This window comes from Nyctereutes procyonoides, unplaced genomic scaffold, assembly GCF_905146905.1.
Source record: "Nyctereutes procyonoides isolate TBG_1078 unplaced genomic scaffold, NYPRO_anot_genome, whole genome shotgun sequence".
In the NCBI taxonomy this organism is placed as follows: Eukaryota; Metazoa; Chordata; class Mammalia; order Carnivora; family Canidae; genus Nyctereutes; species Nyctereutes procyonoides.
In genome coordinates this window covers 68,668,997-68,694,165 of record NW_026575140.1, presented here as the reverse complement: position 1 = coordinate 68,694,165, position 25,169 = coordinate 68,668,997, and the positions used below count along the sequence as shown (strand labels likewise).

At 40.1% G+C, this 25,169-nt stretch overlaps 2 protein-coding genes across 3 annotated transcripts in view; both read right to left on the bottom strand.

Moving 5' to 3' along the window:
- Positions 1–399: 399 nt before the first annotated feature.
- On the bottom strand, positions 400–9,999 carry PTS (6-pyruvoyltetrahydropterin synthase). Its single transcript, XM_055305271.1, has 8 exons — positions 9,935–9,999; positions 7,914–8,054; positions 7,525–7,599; positions 6,019–6,098; positions 4,713–4,735; positions 4,281–4,337; positions 1,652–1,722; positions 400–1,460 (listed from the first exon to the last, which is right to left on the bottom strand). The coding sequence occupies exons 1-8, from the start codon at positions 9,997–9,999 to the stop codon at positions 1,337–1,339; spliced, it is 636 nt and encodes a 211-aa protein (XP_055161246.1). The 3' UTR covers positions 400–1,336.
- Positions 10,000–11,013: 1,014 nt separating this feature from the next.
- BCO2 (beta-carotene oxygenase 2) overlaps positions 11,014–25,169 on the bottom strand; it is a 46,970-nt gene continuing 32,814 nt past the window's right edge. For both annotated transcript variants that reach the window (XM_055304905.1, XM_055304906.1), the window contains exons 7-12: positions 24,907–25,067; positions 23,837–24,004; positions 15,086–15,223; positions 13,422–13,604; positions 12,501–12,611; positions 11,014–11,265 (exon numbers count right to left, since the gene is read on the bottom strand). In XM_055304905.1, the coding sequence (XP_055160880.1) occupies positions 11,152–11,265; positions 12,501–12,611; positions 13,422–13,604; positions 15,086–15,223; positions 23,837–24,004; positions 24,907–25,067 (875 nt within the window). In that variant the 3' untranslated portion in view covers positions 11,014–11,151. The remainder of the gene's footprint in view (positions 11,266–12,500; positions 12,612–13,421; positions 13,605–15,085; positions 15,224–23,836; positions 24,005–24,906; positions 25,068–25,169) is intronic.

The window sequence follows — 25,169 nt, the reverse complement described above, 5'->3', positions numbered from 1 at the left end:
TTTTAATTTTTAAAAAATTTTTTACTTATTTACTTGAAAGAGAGAAAGCACAAGTGGGGTGAAGGGCAGAGGGAAAAGCAGACTCCCTCCTAAGCAGGGAGCTAGACAACGTAGGGTTCAGAGAAGGGATGTAAGCCAGGGACTCCAGGATCATGATGAATCATTGTTGAAAACAGATGCTTAACCAACTGAGCCACCCAGGCACCCCCTAACTCTCCAAAATTACAGCACACTCCTTTGAAAAATTTTCTAGTATAGTAATCACCGCACAAGTCTTTTTAAAATTTTCAGGCAGCAACATTCTGAAAATCTATTGTGTACTAGCTGCTATGTGGAGAGAAAAATAAAACCCTATGTTTAAGAAGTTTAGAATACAAATGAGTACACAGGAGAGAACAATTCTTTGGGCAAACCAAGCAAATATATTCTTGTGGATTTAGTCATGAAGAAAAGATACCAGATGCCAAGAATACAGTTCAACTTAAGCAGGTAGAAGTTTAATGATCAGAACAAAATGAGGTCAATTAGGAAAAACTGTATATAAGAGATGCATTACAGTATAATATATCCTTTTCATGTTATTTAATAAGATTTAGTATATGTGACTATTCTTCAGTTTTCTGAATTAAAATTGTTCAGGTGGCCATAAGGTCTGGAAACATACACAAATATACATAATAGTCCAATGATATTCCAACAAATGTTCAATGAACATGCTGTTCCTCACTAGCAATTCATAGTTCAACAAGATGTGCAAAACTGCAGTCAACAATTTCACTTAAAGCAGTATTTTCATCAATCCTGTATATCCACCTACAACACATTGCCAAGGTGATCTGTGTGTCTCATTTTCACTGAATAAACTTGTGCCCTTACACATCTGAGAAGTAATCAAGAAAGAAGTATATGTTGTCAGTTTCTGGACTCTGTGGTCATCTGTATTTTTAAGTTTCACCTACTATAAGTCTTATAAACATTTCTGCCATTTATATTATACCAAAAAATTGAGTATTAAAAATGAGATAACGGAAAAACAAAAATTGATCTATTTTGCTTTCAAACTCCACACCACAACATTTTACTGAAAATGAAGTGATTTTTAATCTATAGATAAAAGACTCTCTAAATGATAATCAGAATGTTTTACAAGTTTGGTTTTAAGATAGATTTCAATTACAACAGGTCCTACACACAATGATTTCAATCAGTCGGGCACTCTAGAACACAGTGTGAAGGCATAACAAGTAGGTGATGACTTCTTAATAGTCCAGGGGGATGAAGACCTTTTTCAAATATAGAAAGAAATTAGTCTTTCTACAGTATTATCTCCTAAAAGCTACTCTCCTTTATAGACAACAATATTATTGTCAGTTTCATATACTTTTACTTTATAAAGAACTCCCAGAGGAAGAAATTTCTGGAGGTTTTCCCAGATATATACAGCTACATTTTCTGTTGTGCTGTAGGAAAAAAAAAGAAAGAAGATCAAAGACAAATATACAAAATTTCACTTTTGATATTTATAGAGAACAGAAATTCTAGATGTTAAAAGAGAATATTAAAACTTCAGAAATTATGCAGCAGTCAGATAAAATGTTAACAGCAATTCTTCTTTCTTACTATGTACATAAGGCAAGATGATCAGACTCACCTTACCACATCTGCAAAGTATGGTACATCCAGATCCAGATTCTTGTGATCAAGGGGCTTCATAATTGCCTCCTATAGTTAAAACAAAGGAAGGATACCACTCATTCCCTTTCAGACTCAAATTCCAAAGTGTTCTATCTTCACCCCTAAACCTTACCTCGTCAGTTAGCCACTAACTCAATACTTTTAAGAACTTCCTCCTTGTCTCAACGCTTAAAGTTGAAAAATAAAGCAAGGCCCAGATCTCCACCATGACTAGTTCTCCTTATTAACAAACGCAAAGAGGTAAGAAACTAACAAGTACAGGAGGATTCACTGGAGCTTTCTTGGAACCAGCCACTATGGTTCAGAACTGAATTTAACACCTTGTGACGGGCTGTCCCAAAAGTTACCAAAAACACTTCTCCATACAGTCTTCCCTTCTGCACAGAGCCACAATGTCATTAGGGTCCAGTGAGTAGTACATTTTACAAAGCAGACTAAGTGAAATTATGTAAGCAGTTCTAAACTTCTGCTATGAGGAGTAATTTAAGAATGGTCTTGGACACTTGGGAGGAAAAAAATGTAAATCTGTGGAGACCATTGTTTCCTAATGCTTATATATATTAACACAATGTTTTCCCTTGTTAGTGGCAAGGGCAGTAACTGCCTTATTCTAACTTTTTACTTTTAGCTATTGTACAAAATCTATGCATTTGAAAAACAATCTAATTTTCCAGCGGTATTGATCCCAGAATGGTACATTAATAATAATGGTAATCATTTTTTGAGCAAAAAAGGAACCATATAAAAAGAGTTAAGTCTTTTTTTTTTTTTTTAAAGAGTTAAGTCTTAAATAGACTGTAAAACAAATCAAATGAAAGGCTGTTCTACATGGAAATCAAGAAAATACCTGTTTTCTCTTCAAATCCAGTTCGGGTCCCAATTTTTCTGTCAATGCTTCTTTCACAGGCTCCTTCTGATTTTACTATCTAAGCCACAATGAGCCACTGTTACTGATGGGGCTGCGTGGTGTCCCTCAGACACACAAAATGGGGAAGAGTCCTCTCCAGAGAACCTCTCCTCTAGCATGTGGTCATATGCATGCATGGGATACCTCATACTTCCTATACTGTTGTCTTGTATTGTACAGCACTGTGTCCATATATATTTTATGTCCCCAATAAATGTAAAAATTCTGTCTTCATAGCTTTCCTAAAGTACTTGGAATACACTGAATCTTTTTTTTTTTTTACACTGAATCTTTTATTCATTTGTTCTTTTTTTAAAGATTTATTTAATTACGTGAGAGAAGAGTGTGTGAGCAGGGGAAGAACCAAAGAGAGAGAGAATCCTGAAGCAGACTCTCTTCTGAATGCAGAATCCAATGCAGGGCCAATCCCAGCTCCCTGAGACCACGACCTGAACTAAAATCAAGAGTCAGTTCACCCAACCGACTGAGCCACCCAGGTGCTCTCCTTATTCATTTATTCAGCCGAACCTTACTGACCATTTATTACTGTTTGCCTCTTAGAAAAAGCACTCTGCAGGGAAGGACTTTGTCACACTCATCTGTGTACTCCTGATACTTAGCCCGAAGACTGATACAGAGTGGACAAACTTGCTGAATATACAGATGATAAGTACCATGGAAGCAGTAATGATCATTAATAGCATTTTTATGAGACAAATGTCAGATTCTAAAACAAGAGTAAGGAGCAGAGGGGATGCCTGGGTGGCTTAGTCAATTCAGTGTCTGCCTTGGGCTCAGGTCATGGTTAGGGTCCTGGGATCAAGCCCTGAATCTGGCTCCCTGCCTCGTGAGGCCCTGCTTCTCCCTCTCCCTCTGCCTGCTGCTCCCCCATTTGTGCTCTCTGTCATATAAAATAAATAAAATCTTTAAAAAAAGAGAGAGAGAGAGAGAGAGAGAGAGAAAGGAGCAGAGTTTAAGTGAAGAAATGAACAAATAGGTAAAATGATGGAATCATAAAAACAGAGCTGGACAGAAGGAAGTCCACTCCCAACTTTGTAAAAGACTCACCACACAACCTAAGGCAAGTCAGTTAACTCTTCCGCCTCTCTTAGTCTTAATCTATGGAATGAAAAAGTTGGTTTAGATAATCTCTAAGGAAAAAAAAAAAAAGATAATCTCTAAGGTCTCTGACCAGGCAGGATTTCTATGATACAGTCAGCAAGTCTTTGAATTCCTTCTTCTATGTCATCCCTATGGTGAACTGCCTCAGTGAATTTAAAACTAGAGTGAATAACACAGGGTAGTGTTAAAGATCTATGATCAAAGGCATAAGGAAAATCCAGAGAAGGAAAAGAAAGCTTCAAGGGAAAAGCTGTGTCTTGAAAGAAAGGCAGAATCTGTTACACAGAGGAAATTGAGATACGCCAGCAAGAAATACAAGATGAGCCTGTTACTGCTATTCCCATCATTGCAATACAACTGGGACTTCTTTCCTTTAAATCACCCAAACACCTTTAGAAAAACATGAGAATGGTTCCTCCAACTACTTCCCTACTCCCATACCCAATTCCACTCACAAGGTCATGGAACCTCTGCAGATACTTGGTTGGGGAGTGATAAGGGGGCCATCCAATATACTTAGAGGACCATACATAATAAACATCCACCATGACGTTACCTCCATATATTCTTTGAGGTCGGTCAAATTCATAACCATTCCTGTAACAGGATCAATCTAAAGAATAAACAAAGATGAATGTTAATCTAATATTATCTTCATATTTAAACCTCTGTTAAATTTAAAGGCTATACAACGTGCAGAAATTGTGCCCACATCTGCCTTCATTCCCGGGACATTGATCTCAGTATGGAAACACCTGGTGCTCCAGGAGCCCCTTTCATGGTGCTGCTCTTCAACCTGTCCACAGATAGCACATTACAGATAACCCTCCGGGAAAGGAAAGGCCTGGAATGCCAGCAGCTCACCACACACAAAGACCAACACTGAAGCAATATTGATTTGAACACAATTTTTCAACACAGAATCCATCACGTTGGCTGAAAGAGCCCAGCAATCTGCACAAATCACACAGCTATTTTCAGCACGTACCTCTCCATGCACTGTCACCACAACTATGGGAAAGAAAACAGAATACCAAAAAACCACATGACTTTCAACAGAAAACAGCCAAATACAAGTTAACAACATAAATTAAGTATTAGATCTCTGCCCTGCAAAGTTCTATTTGTATTTTCCCTAAAACAGCAGTTCCTTTGGTTCAGATCTTTTTTATCAACCAAAGCAAGACTTGGCCAAGACAGAGAAGCTTAGCAGGAGCTTTGTTTAGGCAGAGGAGCCCAGCCAAAGCCAGAAAGGGTGTACACCCTTGCATGAATTTGATGCATGAATTTGATTGCATGAATTTGATGCACTACGTAGGAATGTCCACTAGATAGTGAGATGCTGCTTGATCACTGCCTGCAAAAGTAGAAAATGCACAGGAAGACATCTAGCAACACACGGAGATGGCCCAAGAGTGGGCAACACCTTTCTCAGCAAGGAAAACCACGACTGACCTAAAACTTTGATCCCTTTTCTCACAGGACCTATATACCGTTTAAGGTGATACTTTGTAAGTTAACAAAGTGCTTGTCTGAAGCACTTGAAAAATGATGATGAGAGCATTTTACAAATTAGTGACCTTTATATATGCTTTTCAGCTTTATACAAACACTATTAGGTATTATGTGATAAATGAGCAAACTAAGAATGATAAATATCATAGATCACGTAAGAGGCAGTAACTAAACTAGAAATTCTGATCTTCCGATACCTTTTGAATATTTTTACTCTACTGAACTATACGCTGTTGATACTCTATAGCTTACAGGGCTGTTCTTTTGAGATATCAGCTTTATCTCAAAGAATCAAGTCTCTTATAGTCGCATAAATTATTTTCTTGGAACACTGCCGCCAGTATAAGGTCCAACCTATTTTCCTGCCATACAGCTATTCCTAGCCAATATCTCCCTTTTGTCAGTCATTATTTACTCAAAGAATACAACCTAATTTTCTTAATACAATCTAATTTTAACATTAGCCTCAGCAATACCTAATTAGAAGGAAATACGGTGCCAAAAGAATCTCATTATGCACACTAAGGCCAAGGGGGAAGAAAAACCTGTTTAAACCATTCATTATCTCTAACAGAGCAGATACTTGCAAGGTAAAATTTAAGACACATCCAACCAAGGTAACAGATTTTTTTTTTTTTCATTCTGAACTTCCAGGTAACTTCTCATTTAAGGCTCAAATATGCTTTGTCCGTAAAGTTTCTTACTTATTAAAACTGTATTTGCTGATCATACTTTCATCCTTATTGGAAGGGCTAAAATTTCATCAGTTTTTCTCTCACCTTTATAATTGTGCCCATGGCCATTTGGATTGTTGCATTTCCCAAAGAGTTTCAAGTTTTCTTCATTACTCAGAGATTTGCTGACCAAAGGAAAAAAAAAAGAAAAATTTACATGACACAAGTTCAGACACCTTCTCTGTTCCCTATGTTTATTTGCTCTTGCCTTTGAAAAGCTTCACAATTTATTATTACCTTAGCTCACCAAAGGGAGAGTCATAAAGCAACTGGACTTCATTGTTCAGCTTTCTGTCAGGAACCAGTGTATGCCCCCTAATTGGGCTACTCTACAGCACAAATGAGCATCAACCCAGCCCACACCCTTGTTCTATGGCAAGACTCCAACTCATCTAGATGCTCAAGTCCCTCTCCTGAAAAATAGTTCCATGACCTACTACATCTCCTCTTTAACAACCTTGCATTGAGGCACCTGGGCCGCTCAGTGGTTGAACTGTTGAACGTCTGCCTTTGCCTCAGGTCGTGATCCCGGGGTCCTGGAATCGAGTCCTGCGTGGGGCTCCCTGCCGGAGGAGCCTGCTTCTCCCTCTGCCTGTGTCTCTGCCTCTCTCACGAATGAATAAAATATTTTTTGAAAATCTCGTTTCTCCTGAAAAATAATCACATGGCCCACTACCTCTCCTCTTTCCCGATCTCGCACTATTCGGCCTTAACCACTGCCCGTTGGCCACTCCGCCAATCCCGAGAGCGGGATTCAAATTAGGTGAAACTTTTAAAAATCACAATACTCAGCTGTAGTTCTGGACAGAAAACAATTTTTTTTTTAAGATTTTATTTATTTATTCATGAGAGAAACAGAGAGAGAGGCAGAGACACAGGCGGAGGGAGAAGCAGGCTCGTCCCAGGTCTCCAGGGTCACGCCCCGGGCTGCAGGCGGCGCTAAACCCGCGACCACCCAGGGATTCCCGTGGAAAACAATCTTCTTAATGAACGTTTCTGCCTGTGCCTGTGCCTGTCCCATCAACTAAGCCTCCTCAGTGAAGCCCAGGCGGGAACGCCCTGCCATGGCACGCCCTCCTGGGACTCTTCCTTCCTTCCCTCCGCTTCCTCCCGGCTCGCCCACGTATCCTTAGAGGCTTCGGCACGACGTGACTTCGCCGAACCCCTCCCCTCCCAAAGCTGCGCAGAGGACGCGGCCCGCACGGAAGGCGGGACGGGCGCGCCCCGGGCACCACTGCCTGCCCAGGGAAGGGACGGGGGGGGGGGCGGGGGCCGTGCTGGGAACGCTCCTCGGTCTGCGACGGGGAGGCGACCGAGAGGCCACAGCGCCCCCGCAGCAGCTCGTCTGGGGCTCGTCTGGGGCTCCCTGCGTTCAGGGCTGGGACACAGACCTGGGGGGCCGTACGGTCCCGGGGACGGCCGCGTGCCCCCGGGCAGCTCTGCTGAGCCCCCGCGCCCCCCGCCGCCTCCGCTCGGCCCCACAGCCGTCGCCGTCACCGGCCCTCCAGGTGCCCGCGGGCCCCGCCCCCCCGGCACCCCCCCCCCCCGCACCTGTGGAGTCGGTGGGTGGCGCTGAAGGAGACGAGGCGGGACACTCGCGCCCGGCGGCGCCCCCCGCCCCCGCCCCCGCCCGCCGCCGCCCGCCGCCGCCGCCGCCGCCGCCGCCCTCCCCGCTCATGGCCTCGCCTTCCCGCGGCGTCAGCGGAGGGGCGGGGCGGGCGGCGCGCCCGCGGCTGCGCAGTGCGGCCGGCGCCCTGGGCCGCCCTCTCCGCTCCGCGCGGCAGCTGGCTCCCCCTGCTGGCCTGGAGGCAGTAAAGCGAGCGTCCCCGAGGGCCGGAGTCTGTTGGCTCCCTGGGGGCGGGTTCAGCCGGGCAAACCTCCCCGAGGTCAGAAGAGGTGGTAGGGACGGCTTTCCTTAGGACTGCTCGGCTTTAGGCCACTTGGGGCCAGGAGGGTCGGCCTGGGTACTCTCTGGACACCGGAGGGGCCTCTTGGAGGTGCTCTTGCCACTCCCTTCCAGAGAGCCCCGGTTACGACCACCGCCGCTGGCTGGGTATTCTGAGATGAGCCCCAGATCCAAACTACTCAGCATAAAGGGAGCGGGAATTTCAGGGCACACGTGGGACCACTTGGCTTTCGGAAATGATACTACCTTTGGACTGTTTGTGCAGATTCTTCTTACTAGGGGAAATCCTCGCGCTTTCCTGGTCATCCACACACATGAAGCCATTTGTGTGTGAACACACCCAGTCATGCACACACACACACCCTAGCAATCCTCGGTCCTCTGTGGACACGTCTGCAGTGAACGGAGCTTGTTTCCTCTCACTTACTTATAAGCAGTATCCACGCTACCTGCAGTTCCCAGTCGTAGGCCCCCTCTTTTCTCCATCCATTCCCTCACTAAATACTTACCGAGTAGCTAACCATGAGGCTGGCAGGGTTCCAGGTACTGGGAAGGACAGATTAAATCAAGAGAGTGGCAGGCGTACAGCCTCCAAAAAGTGACTTCTCTCAAACGTCTCCTGTCTGCTGCTACATACTCTGCGTTATAAAGTATTACCATGGGACACCTGGGTGGCTCCGCGGTTAAGCCTGCCTTCAGCTCAGGGCGGATCCTGGAGTCCCTAGATGGAGTCCCACATTGGGCTCCCAGCATGGAGCCCGCTTCTCCCTTTCCCTGTGTCTCTGCCTCTCTCCTTTCTCTTTCTGTGTCTCTCATGAATAAATAAATAAAATCTTAAAAAAAAAAAAAAGTATTGCCATGGAGCAACCTTTCTTAACACCTTTTCAGATATTTTTATTCTCTCCCCCACCTCGAGTTCACCTCGAGGGATGAACTTCGGAAATATCTGAGATAGACACTACCTAGTTCAGTCCTCTCACCAATGGGAAAACACGGGCCCAGATAAGTGAATTACTCATCCAAGATCCTACAATAAAACAGTATTTCCTGGGTGTTGACCACATCTAGGATAGAATACTTGACTCATTTTGAATGGAGTCATAAGAATAAAAAATACAAAAAAAAAAAAAAAGAATAAAAAATACAAGGATCCCTGGGTGGCCCAGTGGTTTGGCGCCTGCCTTTGGCCCAGGGCGCAATCCTGGAGACCCGAGATCGAATCCCATGTCGGGCTCCCGGTGCATGGAGCCTGTTTCTGCCTCTGTGTGTGTGTGTGTGTGTGTGTGTGTGTGTGTGTGACTATCATAAATAAATAAAAATTAAAAAAAAGAATACAAAGCTGAAAGAACTTATGATAAATTGCTGTTATTCAGTTACTGTAGTATGGCATTACATTTGCAGAGCTCTTTCTCTAAATGTTTTTAGTAAAGGTACTAAATTCACCCTTAGTGATACTGTTATGAGCTCAGTAATGCCCCCCCCAAATTAATGTGTTGAGCCTCCAGTAACTCAAAATATGACTTTATTTGGGAAAGGGTCTTTGCAGATGTAATTAGTTAATAGTCACTGGAGAGGTCCCTTTCCTTCTTCCTTGTACATCACATACTCCCTTTCCTTGAGTCTCTAGACACTGCTGAGTGATGAGAGGGGAAGAGGCCCTGCAGAGGCTTTGAAGCCTAGTCAAATGCTCACTCAATTTACCAAAACTCTCTGCGCTGGATTATCAGGCATAGGCTATTACAAAATGTCATTGATCCTTTTTTGTCTTCTCCATCAAGAACCTCATAGCTAGCAGAACCATGGCAGAATTTAGGCACCTTTGGGTCCAAACCTTATGATTGTACTGCTAACCTTTATATGCTTGAACTTCACTCCCTGTGATTAGGATGGAGTTTATAGAGGAAAGACACTTATCAGCTCCACGTACTCCCAGATGTCAGCTAGAATCTCCTCCACCCTTTAGATCCAGAGAAGATCTAAAACAATCTTCCACACCTTGTCTGGGAAAGTACAATGCCTTTTTGAGGATTTCTGTGAGATATGAGGGGATTTTACGGTGACTTCAGCCTCGAAGCTCCCCCATCTGCTGTATTAGCTCTACTCCGGTATCTTCTCGTCATTCTGTTACTCACTGCTTTTGTTCCGTGTTTCATCAACTCAGACACAAAACTTAGAACTTTCACTTTATTGCCACAATATAAACTCTTACACACAGCATCTGTGTACCTGTGGGAACACTTCACTGAAAAGAACAGGGTTTATGATGTCTGCAACAACTCCTGAGGATAACTGGGAACAAACTGGCGATGCTGGTCCAGGGTTGTGCATGTATCTAACTGCGAGTTCACAGTTGCCTAGAACTACAGCTCTAGGAGGCTTCCCCAGCAACATTCAACATGCAGAGGGAGGGAGGACAGTGTAACGGGCCTGAAACTGGACTGAAGTGGAGGGAGGAAGTACAACTGAAGGAAAAAGGAACAAGGGATCTTGAAGGTATTGGCAAGAGTGTGGCTTACATGACAGACATATGGCAGATTTGGGCGGTTGTTAAAAACTGGTGGGGGGGGGTATGAATGTAGAGATTATATGGCCTCTAGTGCCACCTGTTGCCCAATTGAATGAAGAACTACCAACTCCTCTTCAATTTCTGGAGAACCATATACCTGGAGATGAGAAGAAATTTTAGTGACATCCCTCAAAACAACCCTCCCAAGGCTGAGCTGGGGTAGAAGGTGGCAGCTAGCAGTTCAACTGCCGTGCCCCCCGTGGACAGCGGAGAAACAGTGTGGAAGAAAGCTTCTAAGCATGACATAACTGGCTTCCTGTCCTCCCTGGGCCCCTTTGAAGCTGTGCTAATAGGCAGGCTGTGATGGAAGAAACAAAGTGCTTTTTAGAGCTGTATTCATATCTTACTATCTATAATTATTTGTATTTTTTTCCCAAGTGTGAGGACCTCTGTCACCCCCCTACCTGGTGGTGGTAATAACACAGCTCTACTTTTTCTTTCGTGTATTCTTATGACCTAGAGGAAGATCTAGCTAGTAAATATAAATTTAAAGCTCTCTTCAAAAGGATGTATCAACACTTGCTTCATGTTTTTAAGGATGAGCCCTAAGAAATTATAAAACCATGACTATCTCAAGAACTGTTTTTAATAGAAATTTTAAAACCAGATGTCTGTGGTTTGGAAGGGAAGGTGTTCTTTTTGTTCTCTCTTTTGTACAGAATATGTTCATCTCAGAGCTAGTTTCCAGGCATTTCCAGGTGTTCTATCAGGTGGCTACAAAGGTGCCATGGAACCCATAAGGCATTCGCACGGGCACTTCTGCTCGGCCCAGTTCTTCAAAGTTCTTGGCATCCAAGACTAGGAGAAAATTGTTTTCATTCTAGAATAGAAAGACAATACTGAAAATCCTTTTGATCACGTCTTATGCATCTTCCTATCTATCTTCAGCATCTAGCACAGTGCCTTGGCTATCTATACATTCACTAAATGTTTGCTGAATGGCTGAACTAGCCTGAAAAGGAAATCATGGCTGAAGAAGTTCACACAGAGAGTGAAGAAATTAAGTTGTCTATACCAATTACCTTCATAGAATCTCTCAGAGCTTAAGGATCTTTTTACCTGTTCCTTTTCAATCTCCTAAGAGACATAGAATTCTTTTCTTCCAAATTAGAAATGCTTCCATTTCATGTTACTTTGGAGCTGTACAAAGGGTAGCATTACAAGGCACACTGATATTTGCCCTGGCCTAATTACAGGAGTGGTAAGTACATGGTGTGAGGACAAAGTCCTTCTAGGCCTATGGCAGGTATTAGTAATTGATCATAGCACTTTCCTCACTGAACCCTTAAAAAGCCTCAGAATCCTATACCCAGGCAGTCACTAATAACTGATTTGCCACAAGACTGACTTAGACAAGAAGTTAAAATATCATGATGACTGAGACACTAAGGCTCACCCCATTACACTTTTGGGGCACTCTGATGAAACTGGCAGTACAAATGGTGGCATGAACGTCAGACTAGATGTCAGAAGACAGACTGAAACATTGTCTTTACCACTATGAGATCTGACACAAGCTGTCTCAACTTCTAAAAGTTACAAATTCCACATGCATAAAATGATATCCAACAAAGCTGTTCTGATGAGTAAATATAGTGATATGTGTGAAAATCGTTTGTAAATGAATTTCTGTGCAAATATAAATTATGACTATATAGAGACAGAGCTTTAAAGCAATAATAAAGCACAGATTATGATTTTTAAAAGGGCATGTACATGTGAATAGAGGAAGAAAAGGGAGAAAGTGCTATATTGGAATCAAAAACTATTGACAGGGATACCTGGGTAGTGCAGTGGTTTGGCGCCTGCCTTTGGCCCAGGGCGCGATCCTGGAGACCCGGGATCGAATCCCACGTCGGGCTCCCGGTGCATGGAGCCTGCTTCTCCCTCTGCCTGTGTCTCTGCCTCTGTGTGTGTGTGTGTGTGTGTGTGTGTGTGACTATCATAAATAAATAAAAATTAAAAAAAAAAACTATTGACAGCATCACTGAATATAATCCTCAAAAGGCTCAGTGCTACTTTTCTCTCTGACTAGTGATGGGAAGATATATCTACCTGGTCCGGGGTGATCACCACTGAGAGAATAACCCCACCATCTTCTTCTCTGGTTCCTGGTGCTGGGACAAACACAGGTTCCGAGGGGTAAAAGCCATCTTCTCTCCAAATCTAGAAGTCCCCCAAAACAGTATTTGATTGAAGGCTAATTATGATCAGGAAGCTATTGATAGCTTTTATCACATGTCATGAATTTGGCTGTCAGTACAATATTCCAACAGTAAAAGAATCAGGCTCACTGAGTTGAGAGGAGGAGGGGGGTGTTTTTGCAGCTGCAGACTCCATCATCATCAGACACAATTTGTGCAATTATAATTTCTCATCCACCTGAAACATAAGTGTCCCAACAACCTGAACCCCATGATTTCTTTAAAAATAACATCAAGCGCAGACTTGTTTTTCTGGGCTTGTGATTCATTTAAAACTCCATAGATGGAATATTCCCCTAGCTTAGTGATTCCATGGTTCTCAAACTTAAGAAAAGTAAATAGCTGAGCTGCTTATATAATATTAAAGAATCTCAAAAGCTACTTTAACAAAACAGAAATTCAATTCAAATATCATGATGACTGAGACACTAAGTGATGTGAGTAGAGGAAGATAAGGGAGACTCATTCAATTCACTACTCACATTCAATTCAATTCAAAGGGCAAAGCAGGTCTTTTAAAACTTCAGAAAGGGAGGGCTACATGGGAGGCTCAGCTGATTAAGCATCTGCCTTAGGCTCAGGTCACGATCTCAGGGTCCTGGGATCCAGCCCAACATCTTCAGGCTCTGCTCAGCGGGGAGTCTGCTTCTTCCTCTCCCTCTGCCACTCCCCACCCCACTCATGCCCTCTTGCTCTCTCTCATATAAATAAAATTTTAAAAATAGAGTTCAAAAAAAATAGAGTTCAGAAAGGAAAAAAATATTTTCATTACCGTCAGTGTCTTGTTCACAACATCAACCTTGATCAGAGAATCCCCCACCAAATGCCGAAAGCCACAGCCGTAGAAGAAGCGATACTTTTTGCCACTGAATTGGCCATAGTTGATCTGGGGAAATTCAACACCTCCTTCCTCCTCAAGATCCTCAGGATGTAGATTTTCATAAGAACACCAAATCTAAAAGAGATCCCAAAAAAAGATTTGCAGTTGTTGCTTTCTTTCTCACTTATTTTACACAGCGTAGGTCAGTGAGAGGACTGGGTTTACCACAGGGCTTGGGAATTGAGACTTTCTAAGTATTTTTATCCATTGTTCCTCTTTCCATCATATGTACGAATGCATAAAAGGTTATCGAGTTTGGGGGCACCTGCGTGGCTCAGTCGGTTAAGCATCCAACCTTTGATGTCAGCTCAGGTCATGATCTTGGGGTTGTGAGATCAAGCCCCATGCCAGGCTCTGCACTGTGTATGGAGCCTGCTTAAGAGTCTCTCTCTCCAAGCAGAACCCCTCTTACACTGTTGGAATGTAAACTGGTGCGGTTGCTCTGAAGAATAGTATGGAGGTTCCCCAAAAAGTTAAAACTAGAGCTATCCTACAACCCAGCAATTGCACTACTAGGTATTTATCCAAAGGATACAAACATAGTATTTTGAAGGGGCACATGCATCCCAATGTTTATAGCAGCAATGTCCACAATAGCCAAACTATGGAAAGAGCCCAGATGTCCACTGTTCATTGACAGATGAATGGATAAAGAAGATGTGCCATATTATATATATATAACATATTATACACACACATATATATGTATATAATGGAATATTATTCAGCCATCAAAAAGAATGAAATCTTGCCATATGCAAAGATGTGGATGGAACTGGAGGGTATTATGCTAAAGTGAAATAAGTCAGAGAAAGACAAATACTGTATGATTTCACTCATATGTGTAATTTAAGAAACAAAGCAGAAGATCAGAGGGGAAGGGAAGAAAGAATAAAATAAGATGAAATCAGAAAGGGAGACTAACCATAAAAGACTCTTAACTATAGGAAACAAACTGAGGGTCACTGGAAGGAAGGTAGGTGGGAGGATGGGGTAACTGGGTAATGGGCATTAAGGAAGGCATGTGATATAATGAGCACTGAGTATTATATACAACAGATGAGTCACTAAATTCTACCTCTGAAATTAATAATACAGTATGTGTTAATTTAAAAAAATTCTGCCCTTTTGCACACATATCCTCCTCTGCTTGCACACATATGCACACTCTCAAACGAGAAAAAAAAATTATCAGGTTTTGTGACTGTCACATGGCATGTGGAAGTGTGCTTTTTTTACTCTACTAAAGCTGAAATATTTATAGCTACACAATGACATGCCTGTGGTAAGTGCAAACTATTTAAAAGGTAAAGATGATCAATACCAATATCAAATACTTAGATGTTCCATAACGATTAGAGAATTGCATGTTTCAAAATACAAAAAGTAAACAGACTGCTGACTCCTACTCAGAATTCTGCTGTTCCTGTGACCTTACTCTGCTCAGTCGAATGTTATCAGACTTATTGGGCACCAAATATTGTGTAGAACAGCCAAGGAATAAAGCAATATGACTAAAATTCAAAGTCTTCGTCTAATGTCCTTTCATAGCGTACCTTTCCATCAGCGTGTTTCACAGCACTAGCTGAGGAATAGGACAATGGGCTGAGGTTCTCTCCCTCGGGGTCATTCAAACTGACATGTAAGGGCAAAACAAACCTTCGAGGGAAAGATCTGCCCACTGAATTATAGACCTGTTCAGGAGAGACAAAGAAACAGATGAGAAAATGTCATTTGTGGGATAACAGCACATCCCAATAATTTATACCCAGGGAATATTGTTGGCATTCATAAGTAATTGCCTAAGTGATAATTTTCATTTATTCATTTATTCCTCAAATATCTGCTGAGGATATCTGTCTACCTCCTATAGGCCAAGCACTGTTTTAGACCTTGGGAATGCAACGGTGAACCAAGTCTCTGGCCTCATGGAATTCACATTCTAATGGAGAAAGGATGATAATAAATAAGAATTAAAACACAGGTTATTGAATTAATGTCTAATAAACAAATGATTACATAGCTCAAGGTCTGATAGTGATAAGTGCCATTAAGAAACATACTGCAGGGTGAGAGCCTACAGAGTAACAGGGTGCTTCCTTCCTCATGTTTGGTCAGAATGGGCCTCTGCATTAGAAAAGTATTAACATAGTAGACCTGGGCTGCTGAAACCTGTCACATTGTCAAGAACGGTCTATTTTCACAACTAGTCAGTCCTTGGCCGGCACCTGGAAATTAAGCTCTTAGAATGTTTTGTCTGACAAGAGTGGTTTTGCAGACCTGAGGTCTTGAGCCACACTGTACTATCTTCTCCAGATACTAACAATGTGATTTATAATGAACACCTGCTTCCTATGGGCATATGGAGGCTCACTAACCCAGGTTGTATAGAGGCTATGGGCCCATGTGCCAACAAAACCCGGGACAACCAGCTTGGGCAAGCTTCCCTGCCATGTAACATTTCACACACGCTGTCACAACAAAGTTGCTGAAGAGTTCAGGCCTGTCCTGTGTGACTCCACCAGAGAGGACTTGGAAATGTGTACCTGTCAGTTTTCTCCAGGCATCATCCCATGCACCTTTTCATGTGCTGATTTTCCTGGGATCTGTGAGCCCTCCTAGTGAATCATCAAACCAAGGGGGGTTGTGACTTTGGGGACCCCCAACACAGATTATGTTTAAGCAGGAGACGCTAATAAAATAAATGTTTTTTTTTTCTGACAATAAGAATGCTTTCAGCACATTTTCTTCTCTTGAACTACTGTTAAGATGGAAGGCAAACTGCCATTTCCCTTCATACACTTGGTTCATATCATCTCCATCTCACATAGAAATGTTTTTACCAAGTAAAGATTCAGTGCTATTTTTAAACTTCACAAAGAGATTTCTAAAAATTAATTTTAAATTTATTTAAACATTTCTTTTCTTTTGCAAAACCATAGCTGAACAAAAGCGCTTCCAGTACTGATGGATTAGGTAATGTCAATCAACTATCCCACTGAAAACAGCTAAAGAAGCTGGACAAGATTTTTTAAATAGCTGTGTGTAGGCACTGGTGAGCTAAAAGGCAGTGAAAACCAACAGGGCAGAGATTTGAAGAGAGAAGGAAACCCACAGGTAAATAAGATACTGGGGGGCAATTTGTCCCCTCAGGATATCAGCTGCTTCTCAAAAAAGGCAGGTGAAAAAGGCTGAGAAAATGAGAGAATTTCTTTATTAGACTTTTTAATCCTGAGATCATTGCAGATTGGCATGGAATAATGCAGAAAGATAAACAACTGATTAAAAATAGGCAAGAGGGATCCCTGGGTGGCGCAGCGGTTTGGCGCCTGCCTTTGGCCCAGGGCGCGATCCTGGAGACCCGGGATCGAATCCCACGTCAGGCTCCCGGTGCATGGAGCCTGCTTCTCCCTCTGCCTGTGTCTCTGCCTCTCTCTCTCTATCTGTGTGATTGTCATAAATAAATAAAAATAATTAAATAAAAAATATTAAAAAAATAAAAAATAAAATAAAAAAAATAAAAATAGGCAAGAGACTAGAATAAACATTTCGTCAAAAATATACAAATGGCCAATAGGTACTTGAAAAGATGCTCAACATCATTAGTCCTTAAGGAAATACAAAATTAAAACCACAATGAGACACTACTTCACAACAAAGATGGTCTTCTGTCAGAAAGAAATGATTCCACACGGAAGTTCAGACAGACTGAGAGGAATTAAGAGCAATTGAAAGGTACAGATGTGGGTAAATGGGTAGTATGCGGAACTATGATTACATAAAGCAATATTAGTAATAATGCCTTATAGGCTTTAATATAGAAAGAAAATTAAAATACACAACAACAGCAGTGTATAAACCAGGAGTAAAATAAATAGAGTTAAAGCATTCCAGAGTTCTTACACTGTATGTAAAGAATTAAAAGAATCAATTTATAATACATTGTGTTAAATCAAGGATCTATATTTTATTTTATTTTTTTAGATTTTATTCATTTATTCAGGAGACACACACACACACAGAGACAGGCAGAGACACAGGCAGAGGGCAAAGCAAGCTCCATGCAGTGAGCCCGACACCAGACTCGATCCGGGGTCTCCAGGATCATGCCCTGGGCTGAAGGCAGCACTAAACTGCTGAGCCACCTGGGCTGCCCTAGGATCTGTGTTTTAATCTCTAAAATAACTACCAAAAGAATGTATACCAAGCTAATGGGCAGAGGGTGAAACAAGGTTTGGAGGAAGGGAGATAGAAATGAAACAATAAAATATACTCAACCAATCCAGAGAAGGCAAGAAAGAGAGAAAGAATCATTGACACAAATAGGTAGTGAATAGTAAGATGGGATTTTTAAACCTCAATATTGGTGATTATTCCAACTAAAGGCTCAAATAAAAGTCAAGATTTAGGCACCCAATGGCTCAGTCAGTTAAGTGGCTGACTCCTGATTTCAGCTCAGGTCATGATCCTGGGATCATGGGTCCTGGGATGGAGCTTTACTGCAGGATCCGGGCTCAGTAGGGAGTCTGCTTAAGGATTCTCTGTCTCTCCATCTTCCCCCACCGCACATGCGCACAACCCTCTGTCTCAAACAAATACATCTTTTTTAAAAACATCAAGAATTAGCACAATGGATTTTTAAAATATATGTTGCTTACAAGGTACGCATTTAGAAAGATTAAAACTAAAAAAGTAGAAAAGTTACAGCAGGCAAGCACTATGCAAAAAAGTAGATTTTAAGGCAAAAACCATTACTCAGAAATAAATGTTCAATAAATTATCAAGGTAAAACAATTCTAAGTTTGTATATACATAATAACAAAGCACCAAAATGTATAAAGTAAAAATTAACATAATTAAAGGGGTGTCTGGCTATCTTAGTTGGTAGAGCATGTAACTTTCAATCTTTGGGTGGGTCATGAGTTCGAGCCCTACATTGGCAGTTGAGTTTACTTTAAAAAATAATATTAAAGGGCAGCCCAGTGGCTCAGCTGTTTAGCGCTGCCTTCAGCCCAGGGCCTGATCCTGGAGACCCAGGACCGAGTCCCATGTCGGGCTTCCTGCGTAGATCCTGCTTCTCCCTTTGCCTGTGTCTCTGCCTCTCTCTCTCTCTGTGTCTCTCATGAATAAATAAATAAAATCTTTTAAAAAATAATATTATATAAAACTAACATAACTATAAAAAGAAACAGAAAAGTCTATACTCTAAGTAAGAGTTTTAATATGCCTCTCATGTTATATCGGAACCTTTTTTTTTTAATTTTTATTTATTTATGATAGTTACACACACACAGAGAGAGAGAGAGAGAGAGAGAGGCAGAGACACATGAAGAGGGAGAAGCAGGCTCCATGCACCGGGAGCCCGACGTGGGATTCGATCCTGGGTCTCCAGGATCGCGCCCCGGGCCAAAGGCAGGCACCAAACCGCCGTGCCACCCAGGGATCCCATATCGGAACCTTATATAATAAGCAGCAATCAATAAAAACAAGCATGATTTGGATATATATAAACAAATATGACCTAATTGACATATATTAAAACACTACATGCAAAATTCAGAATATATACTATTTCTAACATACATGAAGCATTTAAAAATGATCTTGTGGGCTTGGCGGTTTAGAGCCACCTTCTCCCCAGAGCATGATCCTGGAGACCCGGGATCGAGTCCCGCATCGGGCTTCCTACATGGAGCCTGCTTCTCCCTTTGCCTGCGTCTCTGCCTCTCTCTTTTTCTGTGTCTCTCATGAATAAAAAAATAAAATCTTTAAAAAAATAAAATAAAAATTATCTTGTTCTGGGTCATAAAGCAAATCTCAATAAATTTTATAAATTTAAAATCATACAGTAATATTAAGCTGAAAATTAATGGCAGAAAATAACTAGAAAAATCCCAATGTATTTGGAATTTTAAAAATATGTTTCAAAGAAGATACCTCAATGAGAGAAAATTCTTTTTTTTTTTAATTTTTATTTATTTATGATAGTCCCACACACACACACACACACAGAGAGAGAGAGAGAGAGAGAGAGAGAGAGAGAGAGAGGCAGAGACACAGGCAGAGGGAGAAGCAGGCTCCATGCACCGGGAGCCCGACGTGGGACTCGATCCGGGCTCTCCAGGATCGCGCCCTGGGCCAAAGGCAGGCGCCAAACCGCTGCGCCACCCAAGGATCCCGAGAGAAAATTCTTTAACTGAAAGGTAATAAAAATAAAACATATCAAAACTCGTGGGATACAGCCAAAGAGAAATTTATCATCTCAAAGACATATGTTGTGGGGAAAAGTATAAAAAAATAACAAACTGGGCAGCCCGGGTGGCTCGGCGGTTTAATGCTGCCTTCTGCCCAGGGTGTGATCCTGGAGACCCAGGATCGAGTCCCACATCAGGGTCCCTGCATGGAGCCTGCTTCTCCCTCTGCCTGTGTCTCTGCCTCCCTCCCTCTCTCTCTTTCTCTCTCTCTCTCATGAATGAATAAATAAAATCTTTAAAAAAAAAGAAAAAAAACCCAACAAACTAAGGATCCATATCCTTAGTTAGAAAGAGGACACATTAAGCACAGAGACAGTAGAAAGTGTCAGAGAAAGACAAATACCATATGATTTCACTCAGATGTGGAATTTAAGAAAAAAAAAAGAGGATGATAGGAGAGAAAAGAAAAAAAGAGGGAGGCAAACCATAAAACAGATTCTTAGCAATAGAGAACACAGGGTCACTGGAGAGACATGGGTGGGGGGTGGGCTAGATGGAGGATGAGGATGAAGGAGGGCACTTGTGATGTGATGAGCCCTGGCTGTTGTACGCATCTGATGAATCATTAAATTCTACTCCTGAAACTACACTGTATGTTAACTAACTGGAATTTAAATAAAAACCTAAAAAAGAAAAAAACAAAGTAGAAAAGGAAATAATAAAAATAAGAACAGAAATTGATGAAATGGAAAACAAACACACCTTAAAGAGCACCAGCAAAGGAAAAAAGATAGTCCTTTTTGAAAAGCTTCACTAAATTGATAAGACACTGGCAAGCCTTAGCAAGCAAATGAACAAAAAAGACAGGAAAAATAACTATATTAGAATAAAAACAGGTGGTATCAATTAACCCTAGGTACATTTTTTTTAAACATAGAATGATATTATGAATAACATCCAGTAAATAAATTTGAAATATTAGATGTCATGGATAAATTTATAGAAAAACTCAATTTACCAAATTTGACACAATAAAAAACAGAAAATCAAAATAATCCTATATTATTAAAGAAACAGAATTCATAATTTAAGATCTAACTATAAAGAAATTTACAGGCCCAGATGGCTAACTTCTTGAATTATTCCAAACATTTAAGAAATAATGCCAATCTGATACATTTTCATGCAGAGAATAGAGAACAATTTCCAACCCACTGTATGAGATCACCAAACCTTAATACCAAAATTAACAAGGTCGTTATAAGAAAAAAATTGTAGGCCAATCTTATTCAGAAAATACATGCAAAAATATCCTAAACAAAATATTAGTGAAGTAAATTTAACAATATTAAAAGAAAAATATGTTGCAATCAGTTGGGATTTGGATCAGGAATGGAAGGTTAAGCTTCACATTCAAAAATCAATAAGTAAAAAAAAAATCAATAAGTAGCTGTTATAAACATTTTTAAAATCAATCAATATACTTCACCACATTGATTACATAAAGGATAAGTCATATGATTATCTCAATAGTACAGAAAAAAAAACAATAAATCCAACACCCATCCATGATAATAATTCTAGTAAACTATAAGTAAGAAAGAACTTTTCTAAGCAAATAAAAAGCATCTTTAAAAAAAATCTAGCAATAATTCTCTCTCTTTCTCTCTCAAATAAATAAATCTTTAAAAGAAAGCTAGTCTGAAAAAGCTACATACTCTAGGATTCCAATAATATGACATCTTGGAAAAGGAAAAACTATAGAGACAGTAAAAAGATTACTAGTTTCCAGGTGTTGAGAGAAGTGGGGAGGAAGAATAGGTGGAACATGGTATTTTAGGGGAGGGAAACTATTCTACATGACCTAATGCATTTGTCAAAATCCATAGAATTGTACAACACAAAGAATGAAAGCCAATGTAAATTATAGATTTTACTTAGTAATAATGTATAAATATTGGCTCATCAACTATAACAAGTATACCACACCAAGGCAAGATGTAAATAATAGGGAACCTGAAGAGAGAAGGGGTAAGAGAATATACATGGGCGTTCTCTGTATGTTCTGCTTGATTTTGTTTTAAACCTAAAACTTCTTTAAAAAAACAAAGTCTACTAGTTTGTTCGTTTGTTTAAATCTATAGCAAACAGCATATTTAATAGTAAAATTAAGAAAACTTTTCCTCTCAGATCAGGCATCAGATAAGGATAGCAACTATCACCACTTACATCCAACACTGTACTGGAGATCCAGTAAAGTAGGGCAAGAGAAAGAAAACCAATAACTAGTTTGGAAAGGAAGAAAAAAAACATCATTATTTGCATAAGATACAATTATAGATGTACAGAATCTTAAAGAATCTATAAATTATTAGAATCACTTAATTGCTACATTCATTACTGAATATAAGATCAATAAATAAAAATCATCATATTGCTATACAGCAGTATTCACATAAATGAAAGTGAAGATAAATAACATCTAAATTAATATAAAATAATATTAAATACCTGGGGCACCTGAATGGCTCAGTCAGTTAAGGGTCCGACTCTTGATTTTGGCTCAGGTCATGATCTAAGGGTTATGAGATGGAGCCCCATCTTGAGTTCTGAGCTGAGCATGGGGTCTGCTTAAGATTCTCTCTCTCTCTCTCTCTCTCTCTCTTTCTCTTTCTCTCTCCTTATGCATCCCCCATTCATGCACACTCTTTCAAAATATGATGGAGCCCCATCTTGAGTTCTGAGCTGAGCATGGGGTCTGCTTAAGATTCTCTCTTTCTCTCTCTCTCTCTCTCTCTCTCTCTCTTTCTCTCTCCTTATGCATCCCCCATTCATGCACACTCTTTCAAAATATATATATGTGTATATATACACATATATATTACCTAGAAATAAATACCTAGGAGTAATACCCAGGAGGAAATCTATACTTATTCTAGAAGAAAAAAATTAGGAGGACATGATCTACTAAACATAAAGATTTTTTTTTATACAGAGATAGTAATCAGAACAATGGGATACTGGTACAAGAATGCATAAGTAGAACAGTGGAACAGAATACAGAGTTCAGAAATAGAACTATATATATGTATACTTAATTTTTACAATTAAAAATTCTTCTAGAGGTAAATGAGAAAATATTTCCATGACCTTATGATGGGACGATATCTGAAATAGGATGTACAATGTATTACTCATAAAAAAATTGATATCTTGGAAACTTATTCATCAAAAGCACCACTAACATAGGTCAGCTCTGTAAGTATAAAGAACTTTAAAATTAATGTTTTAAAAAGATTTAAAAATAAAACTACAAGGGCATCTGGGTGACTCAGTCAGTTAAGCATCCAACTTTTATCTCAGCTCTGGTTTTGATCTCAGGGTTGTGAATTCAAGCCCCACATCAACTCCACACTGGATATGGAGCTTTTTTTTTTAAGATTTTATTTATTTATTCATGAGAGAGAGAGAGAGAGAGAGAGAGAGGCAGAGACACAGGCAGAGGGAGAAGCATGCAGGGAGCCCGACATGGGACTTGATCCCGGGACTCCAGGATCACGTCCTGGTCCAAAGGCAGGCACTAAACCACTGAGCCAACCCAGGGATCCCTAGAGCTTACTTTAAAAAAAAAAAAAAAAAATTAAATAAATATTAAAAAAAAACTACAGCTCAAACCAATTTATATTGCATAATCTAAAGGGAAAACTTTACCTGGGATTCAGTATCAGGAAAATGTGAATCCCTTTAGCTAAATGAACTGAAACACTTTCTTTTATCAGAGAATTAAGATATTATATAGTTCATTTTGTTACCCTTTCCAGGAAACGTAAGTGTATTTAGTGTTCAAGTATAATAAAGAACTAATCACACGAGCTCCAAAACACATCTCTTGGTTTTCCTTAATATGCTTTTTATTTATTAGGTATGAAGTAAGTACTTTGAATTATTTTTAAGTATAAAATAAGTAAATTACAAAGCTGTGTTTTCAATGCTTCAAAACCATTCTCCTTCTTTATTTGCCAAAGAAGCAAAAGAAACAGCTAATTCCAAAGCTAACCAAAACCTGACTAGTTCAAAATTATGTTGACAACTCCTGACAAATCAGTTATTTACCTGATCAAGCCCTTCTCCAGCTTTCCTGAGATTCTGTAGCTGGTAAACTTCCAGGCTTCTTCCATCATCTTGACAGCACAAATCAATTACAACACAGCCCTGGTCCTCAAAGGCATTGATTTGATGAAAAGTAACAAAAGGTTTAGTGTAGTACATTCCTGGAAGAAGCTGCAGGGGAAATACAACAATGAAAAGAGAGATTTTATTTTTTGTTTCATTTTTTTTCTCTAGGGAACAGAACCACGAAGTTTAAATTAAAAAGGTGCCCTCCCCTTTAAATGACAAGCCTAGCAAGTGTAAAAAGTAGAAGCAAACGTTTTGATTTGAGCATTGCTTGTTTAAGCCATCACATCTCATATTAAACAATGAACTGGGGCTATCTGATACAAACCAGTCAACTGTTACAATGAACTTAAAAGTCCTGATGAAATATGGTTCAATATTCTGAGGGATAAATAAATCCTGGACTCTACATGATTAAATAGAAAATACTGCCATTAAGTAACTTATGATTAATTCTTTGAAAAATGCACTCATTACCAAAAATAGGATTCTTTTGTGTAATGAAATTAGGATAGAATAAATGTAGGGTATTATCTCTTTAAAGAGGCTAAAAAAAGGACAAACATACCAGTGCCACTAATCAGGAATATAGAAAGATATTTAACCAACATACTTTGGACTTTGGTAGGATTATCATATTTACATATCAAAAAGTCACAGAAGTAAGCAATTAAAGTATGAGTGCAAAAGTTACAGAACACCTCTGCACGAACAACGTTCTCTTTAGCAAATAGTATGATATGGACAAATCCAGGCTAAGATGCTAAGAAGGTTTCCTAGATGCCATTATAGTTGGGTCAGATAATTAAAAGTGTAAAGCCATTTCTTACCATTTTCTAATATGCAAAACCCACTGTATTAATAAATAAGTGAGCTTCTACCTATGGAAGAAGGTAATATCCTTGATTAAGAGTGTCTTATGCAAGCAATGCCCAGAGAAGGTAAAAATCAACCACAGAAAATATGCCCTTATGTCCAATCATTTTAGTATACTCAAAATACCCCACCTGTCCAGTGTGCTTATCCACTACATGAAATCGCGTATTATACTGGGGTTCCCAGCTTATTCCATCTGAAAAGGCCTTTCCCCGAATTCTAGAAGTGACAATTTTCCACAAATTCATCTTTAGAGGCTGTTCAATGAAGATTATATAGTTCCTTGTCATTCCTAAAAGGTTCCAGCAAATAATAAAATGTTACTTGGCAAATTAGAGTTGTCTGAAATTTAACAGTTATGGGGACTCATCCAAATGCCTGGACACGGTACTGC

What these genes read in the sequence shown, in the direction of transcription:
- PTS (XM_055305271.1), bottom strand. Translation starts at nt 9,999, where the DNA reads ATGACGAGAAGATACCGGAGTAGAGCTAATACAGCAGATGGGGGAGCT. An exon ending in CCATGGGCACAATTATAAAG is followed by an intron (nt 4,736 to 6,018) that starts GTGAGAGAAAAA and finishes TCTTTCCCATAG; the next exon opens with TTGTGGTGACAGTGCATGGA. An exon ending in TGGTGACAGTGCATGGAGAG is followed by an intron (nt 4,338 to 4,712) that starts GTACGTGCTGAA and finishes TTTATTCTTTAG; the next exon opens with ATTGATCCTGTTACAGGAAT.